The 22,182-nt window shown below is 38.1% G+C and overlaps 1 protein-coding gene across 1 annotated transcript; it reads right to left on the bottom strand.

The window, feature by feature from the left end:
• Positions 1-3,359: 3,359 nt before the first annotated feature.
• On the bottom strand, positions 3,360-16,416 carry SYNM (synemin, intermediate filament protein; the record flags this gene model as incomplete). Its single annotated transcript, XM_009576077.1, has 3 exons — positions 3,360-7,177; positions 8,699-8,772; positions 16,292-16,416. Coding segments are annotated over 3 exons (4,017 nt in total), but the record flags the coding sequence as incomplete, so codon positions are not given.
• Between the last annotated feature and the right edge of the window lie 5,766 nt (positions 16,417-22,182).

Raw genomic sequence — 22,182 nt, 5'->3', positions numbered from 1 at the left:
TTCTTACTTGTATTTAATGAAAAGCACAACTTCTATGAGTAAGCTTCAAAAGTGCACGCTGACTGAGATTATATCGCCAATCCTTTCAGCCACAGGTTATAATTCTTATGCAGAAAGTGATCATATAGGATGAGTTAGTACATCAGACAGTAGGTTATATTTGCTCTTACTAGTAATGCATGTACCTATGGCCCTGATTCTGCAAATGCAACCATTAGGCCTGCAGGATGCGATCGTCCAGCTAACTACATTTTGTTGCCTGAAGGTAGTATTATCCAAAGGCTATCATTATGTCAAAATGTCTCAGGTTAATGAGAACTAAATGGAAAATGGGCTGCTTACACAAACATTTTAAAAATTTAAACCCTTTTCACATGAGATATCTTTGTTTTCACAGCCTGAAAGTATTCATGCAAAGGAAATGTGCATATCTTTAAATGTTATGCTAATGCACATTTCCAGTTCCCTACAATAAACTAACTTTCCAACAGTTGATTAAAATCCTGATCTTAAATAGAACTAAACAAAGTACACAGAACAAATTTTTCCTGCCAGACAATCAAAATAGAAATATATCTTAGTATAGTCTACTACATCTGACAGTGATGTGTAAAGGAATTTTTAAAGAACTGTTGTTGCCTCAGTGGAAACAATACTGATATTTTTTTTTTTTCCCCCCTCCTTCAATGCTAAGGCCATCAAAATTTTATGATTCACTTGCTCCTTACCGGTTTATTCCTTCATCTGACATTATAATCCTCTGAGCAGGTGAAGATAAACATAACAGTGTTAGTATAGTTGTTCCTAAGGAGCATGTCTGTCAAAGATTCCACAAGGTATCAATAAATGGGTTTAACCTCGTAAGTAGCTTTTTGTTGGTTACAAAATACATTTTCTGCAGATATTCTTGTATCTGTTTTACAGAGAATGTTTTAAGTTTCAGCTCAGAATAAAAGTTCGAGAAAACTAACACTGATTTTTTTTTTTTTTAACTCTGATGCTTATTACAGACCTGACTTCTTCCTTTATGCAGTTATTTAATACTTGAAGTACAGAATCTGATTGCTTGCAGTTAGGCATCTGGCTGGAAAATTCTGGCTTATACACGATTATTAAAATAAACACAGAGATGTTACCATCTTTAAAATCATAGGGTCAGCTAAGGAAACAAAAGTAGAGGATGGTATTAGAAGTATTACAATTAATAACACCCTATTTATAAATGGAAGCACAAGATCTTTTTTGAGCACATATGAATAATTTTGAAAAAATATTATCCATTACACAGTGAACAGTATAAATAAGCTTAGCATACATGCCTTTAGTGCTTCCACACAACTCAGTTTCCTATTCATTTTCCAGCTGTTGGTTACACTTCCAATTTCAACAAATGATTTCATAGCACATGATCGAAAAATACCCAATCCCGAGTACACTGGTACTCACACTTATACAAAATGAGGAAAATGTTCAGAAAATTTTGCAGTGCAGACAAACCTCATGAGTTAATCTTTGGAACATTAATAGCTTTGTACAGTTTCAAACTTAGTAACTAAGGCACACAACAATTAAACTGTCCCGTATCTGAAACAGCGTGATATGTCAGTCAGCATGGAGCTTCTCTTTAGGTTTGCATTTACATTCATATTATAAAGTAGCAGTCAATTTCGAAAAAATCTAGCTTTTGTTAATATTAAGGAATCTCAAAAGTGACTAGCCATGCCAGACTAGGATAGTTTAACTGGATTCTAATATGGATTAGCACACACAAAACTATGCTTACATAACCATAGGAAAAAAATTCTGAGTCAGCAACCACCGGACTGGCACAACATAGCTGTCCGGATACAGGTGTGTTTCTACTCTGCAGAGAAGGTGTGAGAGTGAGTGAGTGAATGTGCATATGTGTGTGTGCATGTAAAAATAGCAGCTTCTCATTTGTGTATCTTATTTCTCCTACGTGTCCAGGATGGTATTTTTTCTTACCCCAGTGACAAAAGTATTTTGGCTGCTATTTTTGCTTCTGCTAGCACTGCACAGTTTAGTACAGTTAGTGGTGCTGGCTTCTGCTCTGGACTTTGAAATCACTGAATTATAATTGTAAAGTTAAATTACGTCTTTCATTTAACTAATGTGCAATCCAAGTGAAATTAGCTTATTTTCAAATTATTTAAGTAGAAACCCACTTTGGCCTGAGGCAAACGCTACAACCAGAAAAAAAGAAGGAAAAAAGAGGAAAATTCAAATCTCAGGTTGGGTTTGCAGGGCTAGTAATTGGAAAGGGCATCTTCTCATTTGTAAACAAAAAAAGAATTATCTGGAAATGACTTGACACACAATAATCATGAGTGTCATCAGTGCCATTTTTACAAGTTTTCTTTAGAACAGAACACATTAGCTAATTTCACTGTGTTAAGAAATTAGGCATTATGTAATAGTGTTTGACACTTCACACTTACCTTTAGCAATACCTAGTATCAAGGCAACCCATATACTGCAAAATAAGTTGATGTTATTAACGTGCATAGCCACTGAAGCTGTAAGAGTTCTCCTTACTTCAGTGGAAATACTATCCAGCCTATTTTTAAAATTTGTTTTCTTTTTAAAGATATTAAATGTACGACTGTCTAACCATAAAAATCAGTATTTCTCATTAGGAATACTGTGAGAAATTCTTGCTTCAGTGTTACCTCTTTCTTTTTTGCACTGCATTCTAGCTATACAAATAATACCATTTTTGTCAATTCTTGCTATGCTTAGTTTGATCCTACAGAATTGTATTTATTTTTTATAGCTATAATAACTGTATCTTAAAATGTTTTCATTAGGTATTGCATATAAGTATACAGAAATGGAACTGAAAATCAGCTACCTACCACTCTCACTAGTCTTATATTCTGTTATATTTGTGGTTAGTAGCTTGAGATTTAAATAGACTTGCTGAATATTTTAGTAACCAAGTACAATACAGTATTTAAAAAAAAAAAAAAAAAGGAAAAGTCCTATTCAAGCACACACTTATTAATTGACCTGCTATAAACCAAACAAAAAATATAATCCTTTGAATTCCCCAGTAGGAAATTCCTGTCCCTATGGGTGGAAAAATCTGAAGTTATTGGACACAGGTCTCTGAGGAAAAACATATTAATAGCATGATTTCTCCCAAAAATAAAATTTCCAATAAAGTAAAAAGTGTGCTGAACAGGTGCAGGCTTAGATTCAATACTTCTCAGTCCACTATTAATAATGCAAATAGTTTGAGTGTTTCCCCATCCCTTTTTTCCTCTTTTTAAAAAAAAAAAGGATAATCGAAAGCATGTATAAACAAATTACTAAGTGGACTTTATTAAAGAGTCCCTTCAGAACCACTGTCCATTATCATCATCATCTTCCTCCTCATGGTCCAGATACAGAAGAGCGACTTTCTTTTCATCAGAAATAACTGACCTTTGGTCTACCATTCTTTGCAACTGTGCAGTTTTATCAAAAAATGACTTTTCTACCTTTTCACCATGATCTTGAGAAAAACTGGAGAGAACATAGCCTCTTCTTTTATTTTCGTTTTCTACAATCTGGTCACTTTCAACTACAGTCTGTGACTGACTAACAGAAGGGTCTTGCTTGTTGGGTATGAGCATTGTTGCTTGCTGTTCTCCACTTTTTACTGTAGATATTCCACCCATATTGGAAACATCCATTTGAAAAGTAAAAGATGTTTCCTTCGATCCTACTTTAATATGCTTTACAGACCTACTGCTCTCAGGTGACTCTTCTGTTTGTGAAAGATCTTCCAGTGTTTCAGAAATAGGTCTTGTAAAGATTATTTGCTCAGCATGAGTTTCTACAGGACTTATTTTAATGTGCCTGAAAGATCTATTGATATCTGAGCTTCCTTCATTCTCTGAAAGATATCCTTCTTTGTTAATGAGCTCTGGAGTTTCAGAAAGGGAGCCCTGATATATGATTTGTTCACTGGTTTTAACTCCCACTTGACCTAGTCTAACACGCTTTACTGAGCCTTCTGAAAGCGTCTCGTCTTCCAGTTCACTGATTTCTGTGTGCTCAGAGACAGGCCCCTGGTAGATGACTTTTTCAGCTGTCGTAAACTCTTGGGGACCCAGCTGAATGTGTCTGACTGAACTTTCTGTCTGTGAGAAGTCTCTAGTGTCACTGACCTCCACTTTACCAGAGATCGGTCCTTCAAAGATAACTTGCTCAGTATGAAATTCTTTCGGACCTAATCTGAAGTGCCTTATTGATCTGCTGACATCCACAGACCCTTCTGTCTGAGAAAGGTTACCCGAGCTGTTGAGCTCCAGAGAGTCTGAAATAGGCCCTTCAAAAGAGGCTTCTTCAGTTACTTGCCTTGATCCTACTGTGACATGTCTTGTGGACCTGTTGAAGTCTGTTGAAAACTTCTGGGAAAGATTTCCAGAATCAATCTCTTCTATAGTTGTAGTAATAGGGCCTGTATAAATTACTTCTTCTGTGGTTTGGATTTCTTTAGGACCCAGTTTAAAATGCTTCACAGATCGGCTAAACTCTGATGATCCTTCTGTCTGAACAAGATCTTCTGTAGCACTGAGCTCCAGCGTTTCAGAACCAGGCCGTTCATACACGATCTGCTCAAATCTCTGAACTTCTGCTGGACCAACCTTAATGTGCCTTATGGATTTGGTCTCATCAGTTGATTGTGGCGAGTGAGAGACTTCTCCAAAATCTGCAGTTTCCAAAACCGAGCCGTCATAAATAACTTTTTCAGTGGTATGATACCCTGCGCCACCACTCCTCCTCATTGTGGATGAGTTATAGATTTCTTGATCAGCCAAACGAGTGTATTTATCATTGTGGGAAGAAACATCTACTTCTATATTGCTTCTACCATCAACAACTCTCTCCAAGCTCTCTTTTTTCAGGGAGTGCAATGTTGCCTTCTCCTTCTCACTTGCAATTACTTCATCAAGCTGAGCTACATCGAATTCATCAGTATTAAGGGTCTGTGACAGATTGACTTCAGCAACAATTGTCACCAAGCCACCCTCCTCCGTTTGATCAACTTTTTTGATATCAAATTCTAAGCTACTAGAGTCAGCTTGATTTTCTTTTGTTAATGCAGACAGCTCCTCTTTCACACTTTCTGGGAGACTGCCCTCTAACTGCTCCAACGCTTCCTTCAATTGATGTTTAGGGTCCTTTGTTTCCTTTGATAAAATCCCTTTTATTGAAGCCTGAAACTCATGGGGAATTTTAATTTCTTTTTCAATAACAATGGATTCAACATGGGATGTTTCAGCTTTGGGATGCTCTTTTAAAATATGGGCACTTGCTTCCTGCCCTACCACTTGGTATGTTTCTTCTGGAGAGCTTACACCTTCATCTCTCTTACTTTGTGTGCCTTGCAAAAATTCATCTTGCCAAGAATATTTAATAGTTGATTCTTCTTCTATATGAATTTGCCCATATACTGAGTCATCATGTTTTTCATTAATAATAGGATGATCATCAGGAACAGATACAAAATATTTTTGTTCAATAGGTGAGTCATCTTCCTCAGTTACTTCTTCCACATGAGTGAAACTCTCATGGCGTTGTTTCTTCTTTTTAACATCTTCATACGTGAAAGTTATGTTTTGTTCCTCTTCATCACCATAATGCCTCTCTCTCTCAGGGAATGTATCTTCCACTTCCTCTACTTCAAAAGGTGTTGAAAAATCAGTCCTTTCATCAGTAACATAATCTAGTGGCTCCTCTACAATCTCAACATTAACAGACATGTTCTTTCTGCCCTCATTTCCTTTCAGGCCATGATGTACTATATCTTCTATCTCCTCTTTGGAAGGAGTTCCTTCAACACCATCTCGAACCACTCTTCTAACATCCTGGTTTGATAGACCTCCTATGCCAGCTTCATCAGAAATATCTATGTTTTCTTGAACTTGAGATTGCACTGTGATCTCAGTCTTCATTTTCCCATCATCTGGGTGTTCTTTCTTATTAAAATAGGTCACTTTCGTGTCTGTTGATATTTGTGAACTAGAAGACTGTGTAAAACTTTTAAGAATGTCAGCAACAATATTCTCTGCTATATTTTCAGTTGACAGAGTTCCCATTTTATGACTTCTGTCACTAATTCGCTCGTGATCTTTCAGACTGGATTCTGCTTCTGAAATACTCACTTTCTGAATTTCAGCAGGCTTAGTTACATGGTCATCTCTTTCTCTTCCTATGGAAGTTTTAAAACCTTGTAACCTTATTTCTTTATTACTCTGAGATTCTTTGTCGGGAGCAGGCATTTCAAGACTGATAGGTATCTCAATGACTTCTTTGCTTCTTGACTCCAAGGTCACATTTGTATCTTTTTTGGTTGATTTGCTTTTCAAAGTTCTTGCATTAGAAATATCACTCCCTGTTAACTTCTGGTTAATGACTTCCTCATGGATATATTTTTTCTGCTCAGGCTTCCTTCCAAAATCAACACTTCTTTCTTCTATAAAAGGTTTCTCATCTGTTTTCTTTTTCTCCTCCTTTGTTTGTTTCTCTAGCTTATCTTTTTCTTTCAGCAGAGATTTTTTCTCTTCAGTTGGTTTGCTGCCTCCTCTTTTTTCTTTTAGTGTGGTCTGAGTTTCAGTCATGGTTTCTTCATATTTAGATGGTTTTAAATTGGTATTCAGCTCATAAGTCGGAAATCTAGTGAAGCTTGGTTTTGTTCTTATATTTTCAGAAATCCCTGGCTTTGTGTCACGTTTATGGTCCTTTTCTGATCTTTCAGCATGTGCTGATTCTTTTGAAAAAGATAATGTGGATGAAGTTGTAACTTCTGTCTTCTTTCTTTCTGGAATTGTCTTTTGCTGCATTTCAGTGTTTTTCCAGCTACTGTAAGCTGGAGTAAATGTTCTTAATTCTTTGTGGTCTGTTACAATCCTTTCATCCTTTGTAACAGTTGTTGAAGGGCGATACACTGAACCAAATACATCTCTTCCAAAAGCTCTTCCACTAGCTGTTGTCTGTGATCCAGCCTGTGTTGATCGAGCTGAATAACGTGCAGAACTGCTAGTATTTGTCACTGGCATTCTATGTCTTGTATCAGTGATCCTGATAGCTGGTGAGGCTTTATTTCTATTTCTTTCTTGGTAGTTAGCGTAAATATCAGTGTAGTTATATGAAGTGTTTATAATATCTGCAAAAAGAGCATAGTTAACCAAACATTAAAATAATGGCTTGTATCTAAAATAATATAAAATAGGGGCATGAACTAGAAGATTTTATACTAAATTGTTGAAAGAAATAATGGCTGCATTTTCAATGGAGATTTGTAAAGGGATTCCTGTAGGGTTTGCATGATAATTAAGTCTATGCATAAATTATATTAAAACTGAAAGCAAAGCTTTTTACTAAGTTGCAAGTTCTTGCTAATTTTACCTGTTGTGAGCTACTGGGTATTATGGCATTTACTTAAGAATTACACCTTTCGTATTTATATTAATGTTCATTTACATTTACAACTTCTTAGTAAATAATGTATGCTAATATCCTAGGCTTGGGTTTTTTTCTTCATTAGTCAAAGTGGCCTGAAGTTTCTCAGTTCCTATTGAGAATTAATGGCATACCTGCCACCACATACTGGAAATTGAAAACACAACTACAACCCTTCACAGCCACAAGATACAACAAGGTAGAAAAATAAAGAACCTTTTAGCCTGTATCTTTACAATTTAATAAAACATACCAGGAATCATTGCCTGGCTCTAAGACCAACCAGCACTGCACAACTCAAACCTCCTACTCCTAAAAAGCTAGCCACATCTCCTCTGACTTTTGGTAGTGTTCCCTGGTCTGTGGTAACCACTGAATATGCCTGAGCATTGTCTGCAAAAGTACTGGCTAGTCCAGATCTAAACTGTACCAGGGACAGCGCTAACAGTTTCGCAGCATAGGCAATTCCATGTGAGCGTTTCAGCCTAGGCCCTAGTCTGTTTAATTTACTACTACAGACACAGCCTTCAAATCTCTTCTGAGTCTACTGTCTATGATAGTCTGATGATTTTAAGACCACACATTGTTAAACTCAGCAGTATTATCAAGACTAACTCTGTTATTAATAACAATGGCCATAGCAGTCAGATCGAAGATCCATCTTATCTATTATCCTGTTTACAGTGACCAACAGTAGATACATAGGGAAGAGTATAAGAACAGGGCAAGTAAATAGTGATACTTCCCTGGTATACTCTCACAGCTTCCAGAGATTTACAGCTCCTACGATAGAAATGGTATCTTTATGTTTAGTTAGTCTTTGATTTTTCTTTCATTACTCTGCTAAAATTTCTTTTTAAGCCCACATAAACACTCACAATGCCTCATGATGATGAATTCCATGGTTTTAACTACATGTTTTGTTAAATACCTCTTGCTTTATACTTCAAAACTCTCTTAAGACTTATGGGCATCCAAAAGTTATTGCACTATTAGAGCTACGAAACTTCACTCCCTACTTACCTTCTCCACTTGAGTCATGATTTTATAAATTATCTCATATAGAATAGCACTATGTTGATTTAAAATACTAACACTCAAAACCAATTCAATATTCACTTTGCAATACACTCATAAAAAGTATTCTTCAGGAATACTATAACACAATTGTTTCCAGTTATATTTAATTTCATTCAACATTGATTTTTTAATACTCATTTTTTACCTTGAGGCAATTTCCCTGTATGCTGATCTCTCCATGTAATAATCCACTGGTTGCTCTCCCCTTCTAACAAAGCCCTGCAAAACACATAAAAAGGAATTCCATTAAAATATTGGGAATAATAATCATAATATTTAACATTTATAAGTCTTAGAAACTGAAACAATTACCCTGCAGTTGGGTCAGATCCTGAGTGTTTTTCACACCCCATATTTTTATTACTGGGAATGAGAAATACTTAGCATCTTCCAGACTCTTAGTTTGCAGAGTCCAGTTCGTGAGAACCATGCAATAATCTTACAGTAGGTGACAGCAGCAGACACAGTACAGTTTTAGATCAAATCTTCCACATTAGCCAATATACTGCTTCCTGACATGGACAAGATCCACTGATTTCCACTATGGAATCATCCAAGCTAGCAAATTTTTCAGAATAATGATCTTATAACAGAGTTAGGAGAAAAAGCCACGCAAAACTTAACAGATACTCAGTAAAGCTTTCTCAGAGAAATACATGGAGATGTTTTATAAAAAAAGGCAAAAATGAAAAAAATATTTGCAAGCAAATAGTCAGCAGCTTTCCTGCTCGTAATATAGTACTAAAGGTGTTGTTGCAGTGTGATATATGAGGGAACTGTTACAGCCAGGATTTGTAAGTTCTATCCTTTTCAAATGAAAATTGAAGGAAAGTATGTTAAAGTAACTATTCTTAGTTCCTATTCAGTCAGAAATCAACACAACATATTTTACAACAAAAGACTAGGAAAATTCTTTGTGACAGGAACTGCTTGGTTTCTTTTAATGACATCTCTGTCCCCTCTGTTCCTCAGCCTTCCATTCATTCTTTTTTGCAGTGATTCTCTAATAGCTTCCATAGTTCCAGGAAGCCAGCACTTCCACAGGACTTGACCTCGTGGTTAAGGCTTCCTCTTGTTGACCAACCAACACATCATGTAAGCTCAGCAGCTATTGATCAGAAATGGACAGGACAACAATTTGCTTACCTTTACATTAGGAAATTATATCACTACAAGCAAATAGCAGAAGCAGGCAACAACGGTTGATAATCTGCTTCATAATTTTGTGTGCTACCTATTCCTGGTGTGCTGACGCACAGAATGGAGACTCTGAGTTCCCTCTTCTATGCTGGTGACACACATTAGCTCTCTTCTTGGAGACATTATACCCAGCTGATTGCTTGAAAACAGTGGCTATCCTTCCTTTATGCCAAACTTTGTTCCCTATACAGCATGCACGTACAAGGACCACACTCCCTCAAGACCCATCTGACAACAGCCACAATCTTGTTCTATTCCTGCATAAAGTTACTACCCTACATTTTCTCCTTTCTACGGTGGTGGAATATACTCCAGAGGTACATTTCCTACAGAGATTAGCACAACTGAGGGGCAAAACATTGTCAGGAGTAATGGCGCTACATTAAGAATATTCAAATAGGCACACAGCATACTTTTGTCCTCTCGGGGAGGGAAGACTAAGTGCATTCTCTAGAATTACTCAACTGCTCTAAAAAAATAAAACAAAATTGTTGGCTTCCTCCATGTACCAAATACAAAAAGTAGATATTAGGGTGATCTTATTTAGTCCTAGAAGTTTTAGAGATGGTTATCCAGTAAGACTGAGTCTCAAAATTCCTGATAAATTCTCTGGAAATCTTTGTGAGCTTTCCTTCCCTCCTGCTGTGTATATGCTTGTACTGTCTGACATAAAATATGTCCAGCCATTTTTCAAAAAAGAAAAAAAAAAAACAGTTTGTCCCTTTTTTATTTTTGCAGGGCCACAAGCTGTGTTATCCCTCAAAAAAGTGCTCAACTGCAGCATTTTGCAACAGCCTAGAAATTCTATGGCAGGTTCTTTCAATATGCAATGGAATGCTATAATCAGTACGGTAACTTTGGTGTTTTTATATTCACTTCTACTAGTGAGGTACCCGTTTCATCATTTCCAGTTTTGGAAATGCCAGATGTTTTGCACTGATAACATACAGCTGCAGCACGAAAGTTGTCAAGAGCAAGGCTGGAGGATTATGATAGCCAAGGCTTCTGACTCTCTAGGCAGGGAGTTGAAAGCAATTTAGGATTGTGGTATAAACACATTTGCTGGGCATTTCTGTCAAAATTAACAAAGCAGACATTTTAAATGTCACCTATATATTTCACACTTCACATGATTGATCCCTTTAGACATTTTATGCTGCTTTTGATTTCTGACTGCCTCTAGATTAGTAGGACAATGCTACATCAGCAAAATATCATTAGTAAGGTTTTCTTTGTAATCATGGATTTGCCTAGATTCAGAAGAAAAGCCAACATATTCACAGGTCACTTTCCCCCTTAAAACAGGCTCAGATGGACATCTTTACTCCTATTTTGTTAGTCAAAAAACCAAAGTAAAAGCCATTTATCTTCCTCCACGTTAAGAGAGGCTTTATGGGAATTAGATGGCTTCAACACATATAGAGAATGTTCCCAAGACCAAACATCTGATCTGAGGAAGCTAGTGAGTGCCAAACAAATTGCTGTGATAGACAGGCTCTAGAGAAGCTGGTGGTGACATTGCAGAAACATATCAAGGAGCTGGCAACGAAAGTGTTAACCATGACGAAGGAAACTAGGAATGTGGGTAGTTTGACTAAGGATTTCTGGCTGCTCTTAAAACAACAGTTGTTCAGTTGCTGCAGCAACGTATGAAGTCACTAAAAATAAGTTCCAAGAGGTAACTGTATATGGCAAAGGGCAACAGCACACGGAAAAGCTGCATCTGAAATACTACTACTGAAAATGTGTTGTATTTGAAAATGAAAGGCAAAGCTTCATGAAACCTCTATAAAACTGGACAGTGAATCAGTGTTTTACTGTACACAGTTCATAATATCTATGTCCTCAAGCATCAGATAAACAAGAAAATGTTAAACTGACTTTGGCTTAATAAACTAGCATGAGAAACTGTAGTGTAATGTACTGAGCACTGGCTTGGAAGCCAGCAAACTCAGGTTATGTTCCTCAGCTTGACCATAGCTTCAATTTATACAAGTCATTTTGCTTCTCTATTCCTTTGCATCCTTTCCTAACACTAATCATTTAAACTATAACCTCTTTGTGGTGAGGACTGCTTTTAAACTTAATTTAAACTTCCTGAAGAATAGTGTTAATCTCAACTGTATGAACTCTTAAGTATTCACAGTAATAATAAAAAAATATTCCTCCAAGCAGCACTCTTCTAAAAAAATAACCATGTTAGCTACTTCCTGGAAATCAGATCCCAAATGACATATACACACATTGTGTTAATCCTTAGTTTAAGTTGCCAGAAAATACTCCAACTGCACCTTTAACTCATGTCATTATTAATGTCATTTATCTAAAGTTAGCAGCAACATGCTAGTCAGCCTGAAGCCCCACAATGTGCTGGATGACAACAGAAATAACTAGTCCATGAAAGCAGGTAGATGAGATAAACTGGTTGGGGTGAGGACAGAGAAGTTACCAAGAACAAAAGGATGCAGTGCAAATGTTATCATGGTCATTCACAACACCAATGACTTTGTTTCAACTACAGAAACCCAAAATTTCAGATAGGGGCAGTTAGCCAGCAGGCCGTAAAAATTCATCCTCTCTATCCTGGCTATTTGGGAAGGAGTTATAAACAAAAAACCTCTCCAGGAAGTGGAATGGAGGACGCATTTTTAGGGGTACAGGCCACTCCACATCTTTTTTGCATCACAGAATGGGTGGACAAGGACTGTGTGAAGAACAGCAGGTAACTGACTGCATGTTAAATTCCCTGGGTGTAGAAAACTCACAATGTTCTCAAAATAAAACAAATACAGGAACAGGACATATTGGATGGTACAAGTTGTAAACAGGAAATAATGAAACTGACTGAAAAAGCTGCGGTGAGTGGCTGAGGAGGCCTTAATGCTGGTGATGATTTCTTGAGAGGAAGGCATGGAAAGGGTCAGAAGAAGTGCTGACGGAGGAAACCCACCAAAGGAAGATTGGAAAGTATGCCTGACAAGTGTATTAAGAGATCCTGACAATGACCATGCCAAAAAAAAAGAAGGGGGGGAGGGGAAAAAGCTTTATAGCCTCCAGTGCTTCAAAATGCAGGGTGGTAACCTAGAACAGAACATTTGCATGACACTAGGATTTCAAAGTAAAATCTTTTACCCCTCAACAACAACATATTTTAGAGAGGGCAGAAAAACTACTTAACCTATGGCAGAGATTCTGGGCAGCCTCTGCTCTTTGAGGAGAAGCTTGTGATATCTGAGGAGAAAGGCTTGATAGTAATTCTGATCCTAGGCAGATTTTCTGTCTCCTTTTAAAATTGTCTTATACAGTGAATAATTCACCACTTCTCTCTGGAAATAAAACTTAAGCATAGCCTAAGTAGTTGTGGTTTTGCAGGGTTCCAAGAACACAGAACAAAACCTCAAGACACTTGATGTTTACTTCAACGCTGGTGAAAAAGGATTGGGAATGAAGATTCCCATGAGGTATAACTTCATAAAGCCACGTAAGACATATATTTCACTTCCTGAGTGAGCCTCAGCTCCCAGAGGAAGAAGGGTGAGCAGAATCAGAGAGGAAGTACACTTGGTCCTTGGGGATGGGTGTTGCTTGCAACAGTGATCCTTCTTGCCAGTCCAGGAACAATGTTGACTAACGGAAAGAACTGGCTTTAAAATGGGATCTGTAGGCATTGTAAAACAAAAGAGAAAATACAGGGTGGAAACTACAAAGAAGTAGACCAGATACCACACCCTTAACCTATAATGCCAGGAGGGGAGGAGGTGGCAAGGCCCTCATGGAAACCTCTCAGTGGAAAGTTCAGGATGTTGAACTAAGTGTGAATAGGTGCCTTTCATTTGCAGTATGCATAAGCAAGGGTATATGCCAGCATCCTTCATGAAAACAAACTGAAGCTGGCCTCACATGCTGTGGTTATCACAGATAAAAAGACCTGGGAGAGGAACAGGATTTGAAAGAGTACATAGATGAGCACTCCAGAATTCTCTTACTAAACAGCTTACTAACTGGATCCACACTGATTCCCTCCCACAGCAGTGTTGATAAAGGCATACAGTAGGGAAGGCATTATTTTCTTAAGGGAGAATAAAAGAAAAGAGGAATAGGTAAAACTGCATAAATGTAAAAACACAAATCAAACATTCACTTTTCAGCAGCATTAGATAGCCTGTTTTCTGATCTGTAGCAAAGCCCATTTCTCTGTTTTCATCTGTAGATCTTTTTCAGTAGGTAGGTGTTCATTTGTCCACTTGAAGTCTGCCTTGCCAAGGCAATCAGTGATACAAGTTGCATTCACTACAATGAGATGAAGAAACCCTACAGGTTAAGGAAGCTTCTTAACTTGCTGCAGGTGATGCTGAATTGTTCTCCTTTCATTAACAAGGGCAGGGAATCCTTAGACAAACCAGTAATGCTCAGATACTCAGTGATATGACCTCTGGAGGAGTTCCAGAATTTAATGGGCTTACAAGGTTTTACAGAGCAGAAGCACTGATTGTTCACTTATTAACTAAGAACGTGTCCAAACAACTAAATATCTGGGCATTATCATTCCTACTTCTGCATGAATACTAATCATCAAAGCAATTCTGAAGCTTCTGTTGCAAAAGTGCTAATCCCATTTTGCAGATGAATAAACTGAGGGAGAAAGTTTAAGTGACAACAGTAGAAGTCAACGTCAGAGCTAGGATTAAATTTAGAAAAATCATACGTTTTAGCAAAGTTAACAGAATTAACACACACAGATAAGGATCACAATTGGCTACCATTTCCACAGTTTCTCTTCTGCTAGTAATGCTCCAGACACTACTGGCTTTTCAAGGATCACAGGGATCCCACTCTGCCAACAAAAATCCAGGTACTGTTGCTCACCAATTGACTGCAAATTACTTGTCCCACATACTGCTTGTGTTTTCATCTCGTCCAGAAGCCAGCCTTGGACTGGACCTCATAGCACACAATACTTGAGGCATCTTGACCAGACTGTTTTTGCTCTTTGATGGACTACAGACATCGTTTGCTCACTAGTCTGTTATAAAGCTACTCAGAAGTTACTCTTTCAAGCTTCTCATATTTTCAGTTATGCAACTACAATTAAATTTCATATTTATCAGTGGATTGCTTTAGTCTACACATTTCACCCATAATTCAGCTGTGCCATCTTTATCCAGACTTAGATGCTTATTGGATCATAGCAATGTTAAGCGCTTAGAACACAGTGTTAACGCTTTAGGACACAGAAGCATATATCATATATAACTGGTAATACCACTGTCTACTTACGCAGGTTGAAAATGAATAATGCACACAACATAGACAAGCTAACGACTGAGGCATACTCCTTAAAAAGAATATAAAAGTAGGCTGACATTAAATTTTTGCAAATTATTACTTCGCTCAATAAGAATTGCACCTCTGTATTTGAATGTCAATATCTCAATGAAATTTATGGAAAATACTATGCTAGTTCTAGAAAAAACCATGATCCTTACAATAAGGTAGTATCTTCCTCCAGTTCACAGGTTTTGGGTGGTTGTTTTTTTTTTCTTTCCAAATCACTTTTATGCTATGTGCCAACTGATACATCATGATTCTCCAGACAGGAGAATTACTCTGGCTTTTCAACCCCACAGCTATTAAGTGGCTAGAGAGAGAGACAGTACTGAAGATTCATTAGCAGAGATGATGTTTGCTGATATCTCACACTTGATCCAAACATGTTTCCATAACAAACCAAGGATGGAGAAAGCCAGGATTTAATCAAACAGACTTTTCTGTTATCTTCCCACTATCCTGAAACTGAAACAAGAATGGGGAACTCACTATTTACATCAGTGCTGCAGGTGGACACTAATCAACATATTTAAACAATGAAATGTGCCATATAAGTTGGCACTACACTACCTCATGTTTTATTGACTGCAATTTAGGGATACTGGCTTCTCGGCTTGTAATCAAATATTGCGCCAACAATTCACATCAATTTGATATTAACTTGACCAGGACTAAGAAGGTTTCTTACATATCACTGTATTTGTACAAAGTTAATAGGATTCCTATGGATTATACTGGCTTCTCTGTTGTTCTGGGGACAGAAATAGAATTAATTACTACCAGACATAGTTTTGCTCGAGTGATCAAATTCCAGTCACCTCTGCCCACTGGTAATTCTTATCAGTGTTAGTAATGAATAACGGTATTTTACTATTCTTACAGTTTTCCCAGAGATCTCAGACAACTCCACATGTATTAGCAGCCTTCTGAAGGGGTGTTATCTTCCTTTCACAGACAGCACAGTCAAGCACAGAATGGCACAGTGACCCATCTCACAGAACAAGCCAACAGTGAGCTAAAAACTGATATTAGGGGTCCATTCACTCTATTTAACAAACCGCAGTACATACAAGGAGTCTTGAGCTGAGACTCTAAAAGTAGCTGTCTGTATTTTAAATGCTGGAAAGAGGATGAATGGGTTTCTCGTATCTATAGAAAGCAATTTAAATTATCCTCCAGTTAGACAATTGAGCGTGACTGCAATTCTTACCTGTAGGTTTCAATTTCAAGGATGAGGCCTGCTTTCACCTGCAGTAGTTCTTGATAGTCCTTCAGGTAATCTGTGATTGACATGGTCAGGAACTGCTTTTCTTCTTCTAGGGCGTCGATTATCCTCTAAACAGAAATACTGATTTTTAGTTTTGAGCTAACATAAAAATCTGTATACTTGAATGCCTAATAACTTAAAACTTTTAATTAAAAAAAATAATCTGAGAGAACAATAAATCACTATGTTCCATCACTTCAAAAACCAGAACAAATCAGCTCTACGACCTCTCCATGTACGATCTGAAACACATTGTTACTGAAGCAGAGTTTTATGCTAAGATTTCATTTTATGCCTTACTAAGCTTGTTAAATATTTCAGTAAAACCCATTCAGATGCCCTGTACGAAAGTTATCAAGTATACATAGCAAAGAAAATACACTCCTTTATAAATGTGACTCAAATGTGACTCATTTTCTCATTTTAAGAGCATAGATGTACATGCTTAAATCATACTTGAGATCAGGAATTTCAGCGATTGCTTTGCCATGAGAACCTGGCCTGTTTCTCTTTATCAGTATTTTCAGTTCGATAGACATGTGGGTCCAAATCAGTTTTTGGATTCTAGCATCTGGAGATATTCATAGTGCCTAGAATGTGAAGGATGAACCTCCAGCGGTTCCTTTGAGCCAAGTTTTCTACAGTATTTGGACACCTGCTTCGTAGTCCACCCAACTTTGTCCTAACTGCTACTCAGAAGCTATACAAGGGATTGCTCATTTGCATCTTGATAACTAAATATAATTTTGTACCTTCATAGGAGTGTGTGTGTATGGGAGGAGTGTAGTTTATATGACACCCACAAATGACTTGAGAGCAGCAGCACTGATGAGATAGTAGGTAAGGCCTGCCCACCTTTGATGAGTTTTGGAAATGGAGAAAGGGACTGATGAGCAGAAAAATACCGAAGTCCAAAATTATCTAAACTGGAACATACTCTGAAATACTAAATGGAAGATGAAGTACTGAATAATCATACACAACAGAAAAAGCAATGAAGACTTATGCAACAGAATACTAATATTTGATTTAGACGAAGACAACTGACTCCCATGCTCTTGAAAAGAACATCGCAGAAAGCAAGTGCTTTAATCACTTGTGTTACCTCTCGCACGAAGGGCAAATTGCCATCTTCTGGAAAATAGGCCCTCCCCTGATAATTGAGAGGAGCTTGTTCAGTACAGACTCAGAACTAAAAGTATCAGTATTAGCTGCTCAGTGCAGTTCTTAATGGTTTCCTTACTGTGAATAGAATCTACCAACCCAGATCAATCCTCCTCAGCCAGCAGATTGATGCTAACCAAAATGCTATAGATTACACTTTGTTCTGGGGGCTGGGAAGACAGAAATTAAATCTCAGCAAAGGCCTGATTCTATTTTGTTCACATCACCCTGCACTATGCAAGGACACTGAACTGTCATTTACAGTGCAAAATCTCATACACATGTACAAAACTGAACAGGAATTCATGACATATTTTAGATTGCATCCTAACAAATACTTTGCAATACAAACTGGAAAATCAAGACACTGATAGTCTAGTTTTAAAAAATTCAAAATACATCATTTATATGCAGCAAGTGTTCAAGTATCACAGTATGCGCAATAGCATAAAAATGAAGATACAGCAGGGGACTCCCCAGATTGGTTAATGCCAGTAGTATGGTTAATGCAGAAGTAAGGTTTAAGAACTAAGAATATAAAGTGCTGGCATTTCAAATATCAATAGTCTTTTTTTTTTTTTTTTAAGTAAAAGTAAAAAGAAAGCTTTATGAAGGAAGCTGCCTGTATCTTCATATACATGTGGGTGTATCTTTCTATATAACACGTTAATCTATTTCTTCATTTGCACTTGCAGCTGTTGTTAAATGATTACACTGATGTTTTCTTTGAGATGACAAACCTTGCCTACAGTTTTCAGGGTACCTAAAACTCCCTTTCTATGGCAAAAGACAAATCATATCTGCATATCTGAAAAAGCACTGTCAAGCATCCAACAGCCTCATCCAGACTGCAGTGGAGGTAACATCCTGTATGGTCATACACAGCAGCAAGCAGAACTGCTGACCTTTAGCAGCTCTGAGGCAACAATCTTGTTCAGGAACTGACGCAATGGAAAATCCCAAGATGAGAAGGGAAGAAAAGTGCCAGGCCCTGCTTTTAAAAGGAAAAGGCTATCAAGCAAGAATGGACAGGGTGTTGACAGAACCAGAGGAGTCAGTAGAAGGAGGACAAGACAAGAAAGACTGGATCTCCGGGGGACCAACCCCTAAAGGTGATAAGAGCTCTGATACAAAATGTGAAGTGATTCAGGTGTTTGTTGCCTCCCCAATTAAACATAGAGACTAACCTATACATGTGCATGCATATGTTAAAAAGAGCTTCATAATGCACAGGTCTGCTCCAGTCCCAGAAGAATCTATACAGGCAATCTGTACACTGGACTACAGAGTGCGTGGAGCTCTGAAAGACTGGGGATATTCACACCTATCTTAAGACATAGGAACTTCAGTCCCTCACCCCCAAGTTCTGCAGTCTGGGTTTGAAAAGCCACCTAGATTCTAGCCACTGGATTTGGCGAGCACTCGGGATCCAAAAGTTTGAGTTAAATACAGTGTCCTAATGATTACCATAAGGGGCTACATAACTCAGCCAGCTGTGTAATAGTTCCAATGGAATTCATTCCAACAGCAGCAGACATTGTATAGACTGGACGGCAGACAGCCACCCGTCTAGCCCTCCAGTCACTGATGCAGAGGATAATTGGTCTTAAGTCCTGTTTCCAAGCATGCCAAAAAGTACATAAAGCACTTTGCCAAAGTTCAGGAGATTGCAAGTCGACGAACTTCCATTTTGCAAAAGGTAACCTGTATTGTTGCAGCTGTGTTTGCTTCACACAGGACTTTCTTGGAAAGATCTGTTTCTCAACCACATCAAACCCATGCCCCCCCAAATCCCGGTGACATCCTGCTAGAACTGAGTAACTGAACAGAAGTTATTTTCTCATCCTTCAGATGTTCCTTTCCAGGCAGCAGTGGGAAATTTTAGAAGGGCAGCAGGGGGAAAAGAATTTACTTGGGCTGTCCAGGCTGCACCTACTCAGGGAATAAAGAGAGGTTTCCAGGCTCCAGCCCTTTCCATCTGGTACTATTTACCGATCCCATAGCTCATTCAGTGGCTCAGCAGGGGAGAACTGACACTCTGCACTTAGCTGGCTAGAAACCGGTACACAAAAAACCACACATGACATACTGATATTATATGTTCATTTGACAAGATGTTTTCTTCTGCTCTGGAGCTCACAACACTGACGCAGGAACCGATCCTAAACCCACCGAATTAGTGAAAAATATCTGCCTTGTTTCAAAGCAGCACGATGAGCCATGGCCATTTTTACATCCAAAAAATACAGGGCTTTCTCAAGTCACTGAGAGTTTTTGCCTAAGTATTGTCACAGCCCACAGCTAAAATTACAGAAGAGACCTACTGAGTTCATCCCTTCAGCACCCAGGACGAGTGAAAATTTTCCAAACAATGTATGATTTACAGCTTGCCTGGTTCAGCTAAATTGTAACTCCAAATATATATTTCTATTTAACATTGCTGAAAGCTTCAGTGAGGATAAGGACAGTGCAGGAGGCAAAGATGGACATATAAGGCGACTGGATGATATATGGAAAATATGAATAAATCTAATTGCCATTGCAGCTGCAATGAACAATAATCACTTGACTTAAATCTGTACATACATAGCATTTCTATGTGACACTTTACAATAAATAAGCATGGAATAGATGCTCTTTAAAGAGTAGTTTAAAATCCATGCTGAACATACTTTCACCAAGAAATAATGAGGGAGGGAAAAAAGCTTTGATCACAAGAACAAAACCTGAAACAGCTGCTTCTACACATCCTATAATTTTTCTTCCTGGACGTGAGCAAAAGTTATTTTACTTTTCATGTACAGTAGACTGGCCCCTGAAAAGGCCTTTCTAATTAGGACCCAAACATTCTAAATATGAAACTGTTCAGAAGTTATAAACCTTATGATATCATTTTCACCATAATTTAAATATTATCTAGATACATATTCAAAGATAAGACAGCTCACACGTTTTCAGGTTGGCTATCAAAGCACTTTTATTTTTCCTTCTTCTTGTATTACTAAGATTTGAAGCTATTGTTCCTGTAAAATCCAAAGCACGCCAAATGCTTGTGAGAGTAAACCAGAAGTTTGTTATCTTGGTATTTTTGAGTACTGAATCAGGACAATTCAAGTGCATGCATTGATTTTGATTATCTGACTTCTACAACGGGTTGCTCTGTCTCGACTTGGTCTTCTGAATGAAATTCTTTAAAAATACAACCACATACAGAGACAACACACTGGTATAAGATCACCTTGCTGAACTTAAAGAAACAGGTATCTGAACACACCCATTCTAACTGGCTTTAGAAGAAAAACTTGTAGCATGGGTAGTGAGCTATACAAAATGTTCCTATTAAAATAACACCATATTTAAAGGTTTACAATTTGAGCAATGATGATTGAAGACCAATGAAATTTTCATTATAAATCCCTACTAACAAATACAGATAGCAAGGGGGACATATTTTGGAAATCAAAGTAACTTTAAGTATTAGTAGGCTTATGTACATTTATATAAACTTATACACCTTAAAAAAAGGAAAAAATGAATTTTTTTTTCTTCTTTACATTTTCAACTGGCTTTGACTGATGGATAGATTTAATTAATGAGGGATTTACATATAACGTCTTCTAAAGCTTTGGAAATGTTAACATACACGACTGGAAGAATGAACTGTCCTGTTAAAAATGAAAATAAAATTGATTTAAAAGTTAAAAGCCTTTCTGATTACTTCTTACATACCTAATCTGCCTCAGTTCACAGCATCTGCAAACTATGCAACTTGCAAACAATCTAGCAACGTACAAAAACCAGACACACAGCAACAGGTCCCAGCCCTTTCCCAACCGCCAGCATCTCCATAATCTACAATGGCTGTTGGACACAATGTGATGATTAGCACACGGGTTCAGACAAACACCGAGCTCCAGCAGAGTGTTAATAAAAGGTCTAACAATGAACAAAAGAAACGTTGCCCTCAGGAAATCGATCGATGGCCTGGATGATCTAATACGTGCTCTCCACTCTAAATTTGATGAACTGATATTTTGCTGTTCCGGCATTAGCTGATCTGTTCACACGCACAGGGTGATTATACATCGTTATACCAAACATTTTCCTGGCAGCAAGCAAATTCTCAGCTACAGATGCTATAACCAAACATCCACCTCGAACAGATACCAGTCACCTACATCGTTAAAGTTTTATTTCAAAAAATTCCCGCTCTGCTCACTGCCTGTAGCACAGTAACGAGTCTTCCTGCCTTTAAACAACTAAAAGTTTACTTAACCACACCGGGGCCCACAAGCTTTTCTCCAGGCTCAGGGTGCACAGGAGCGTATGTAAAGCAGGAGTAAAATTCAAATCGTTTCTCTGATCACGACAGGTCAACCTCAAGTCTCACGATAGAAGGGAAGCTTCATGTCCCACCACGCGGGGACTCGGTTCATCTGCTCCCAGGGACTGCTTCATGTCCCATGTGCTCATGCCAACCCGAGCAGGAGCCCTGCGTGCCAGCTCCGTGCTCTTGGGTACTTGCCGAGGGCGGGTTGGGAAGGGAGCACCTGTCACCAGGAAGATGTCCTCAGGGTCACCGTCTCCCTTTCGATCCCCACCCTTCGCACCCAGCTCTCCCCAAACGGAGCAGTGGGTCTCAAAGGGACTCCCCGCTCCACCCAGAGAAG

This window comes from Fulmarus glacialis, unplaced genomic scaffold (assembly GCF_000690835.1).
Source record: "Fulmarus glacialis isolate BGI_N327 unplaced genomic scaffold, ASM69083v1 scaffold9534, whole genome shotgun sequence".
NCBI classification, from domain to species: Eukaryota; Metazoa; Chordata; class Aves; order Procellariiformes; family Procellariidae; genus Fulmarus; species Fulmarus glacialis.
This window is presented reverse-complemented; position numbering and strand designations above follow the sequence as displayed.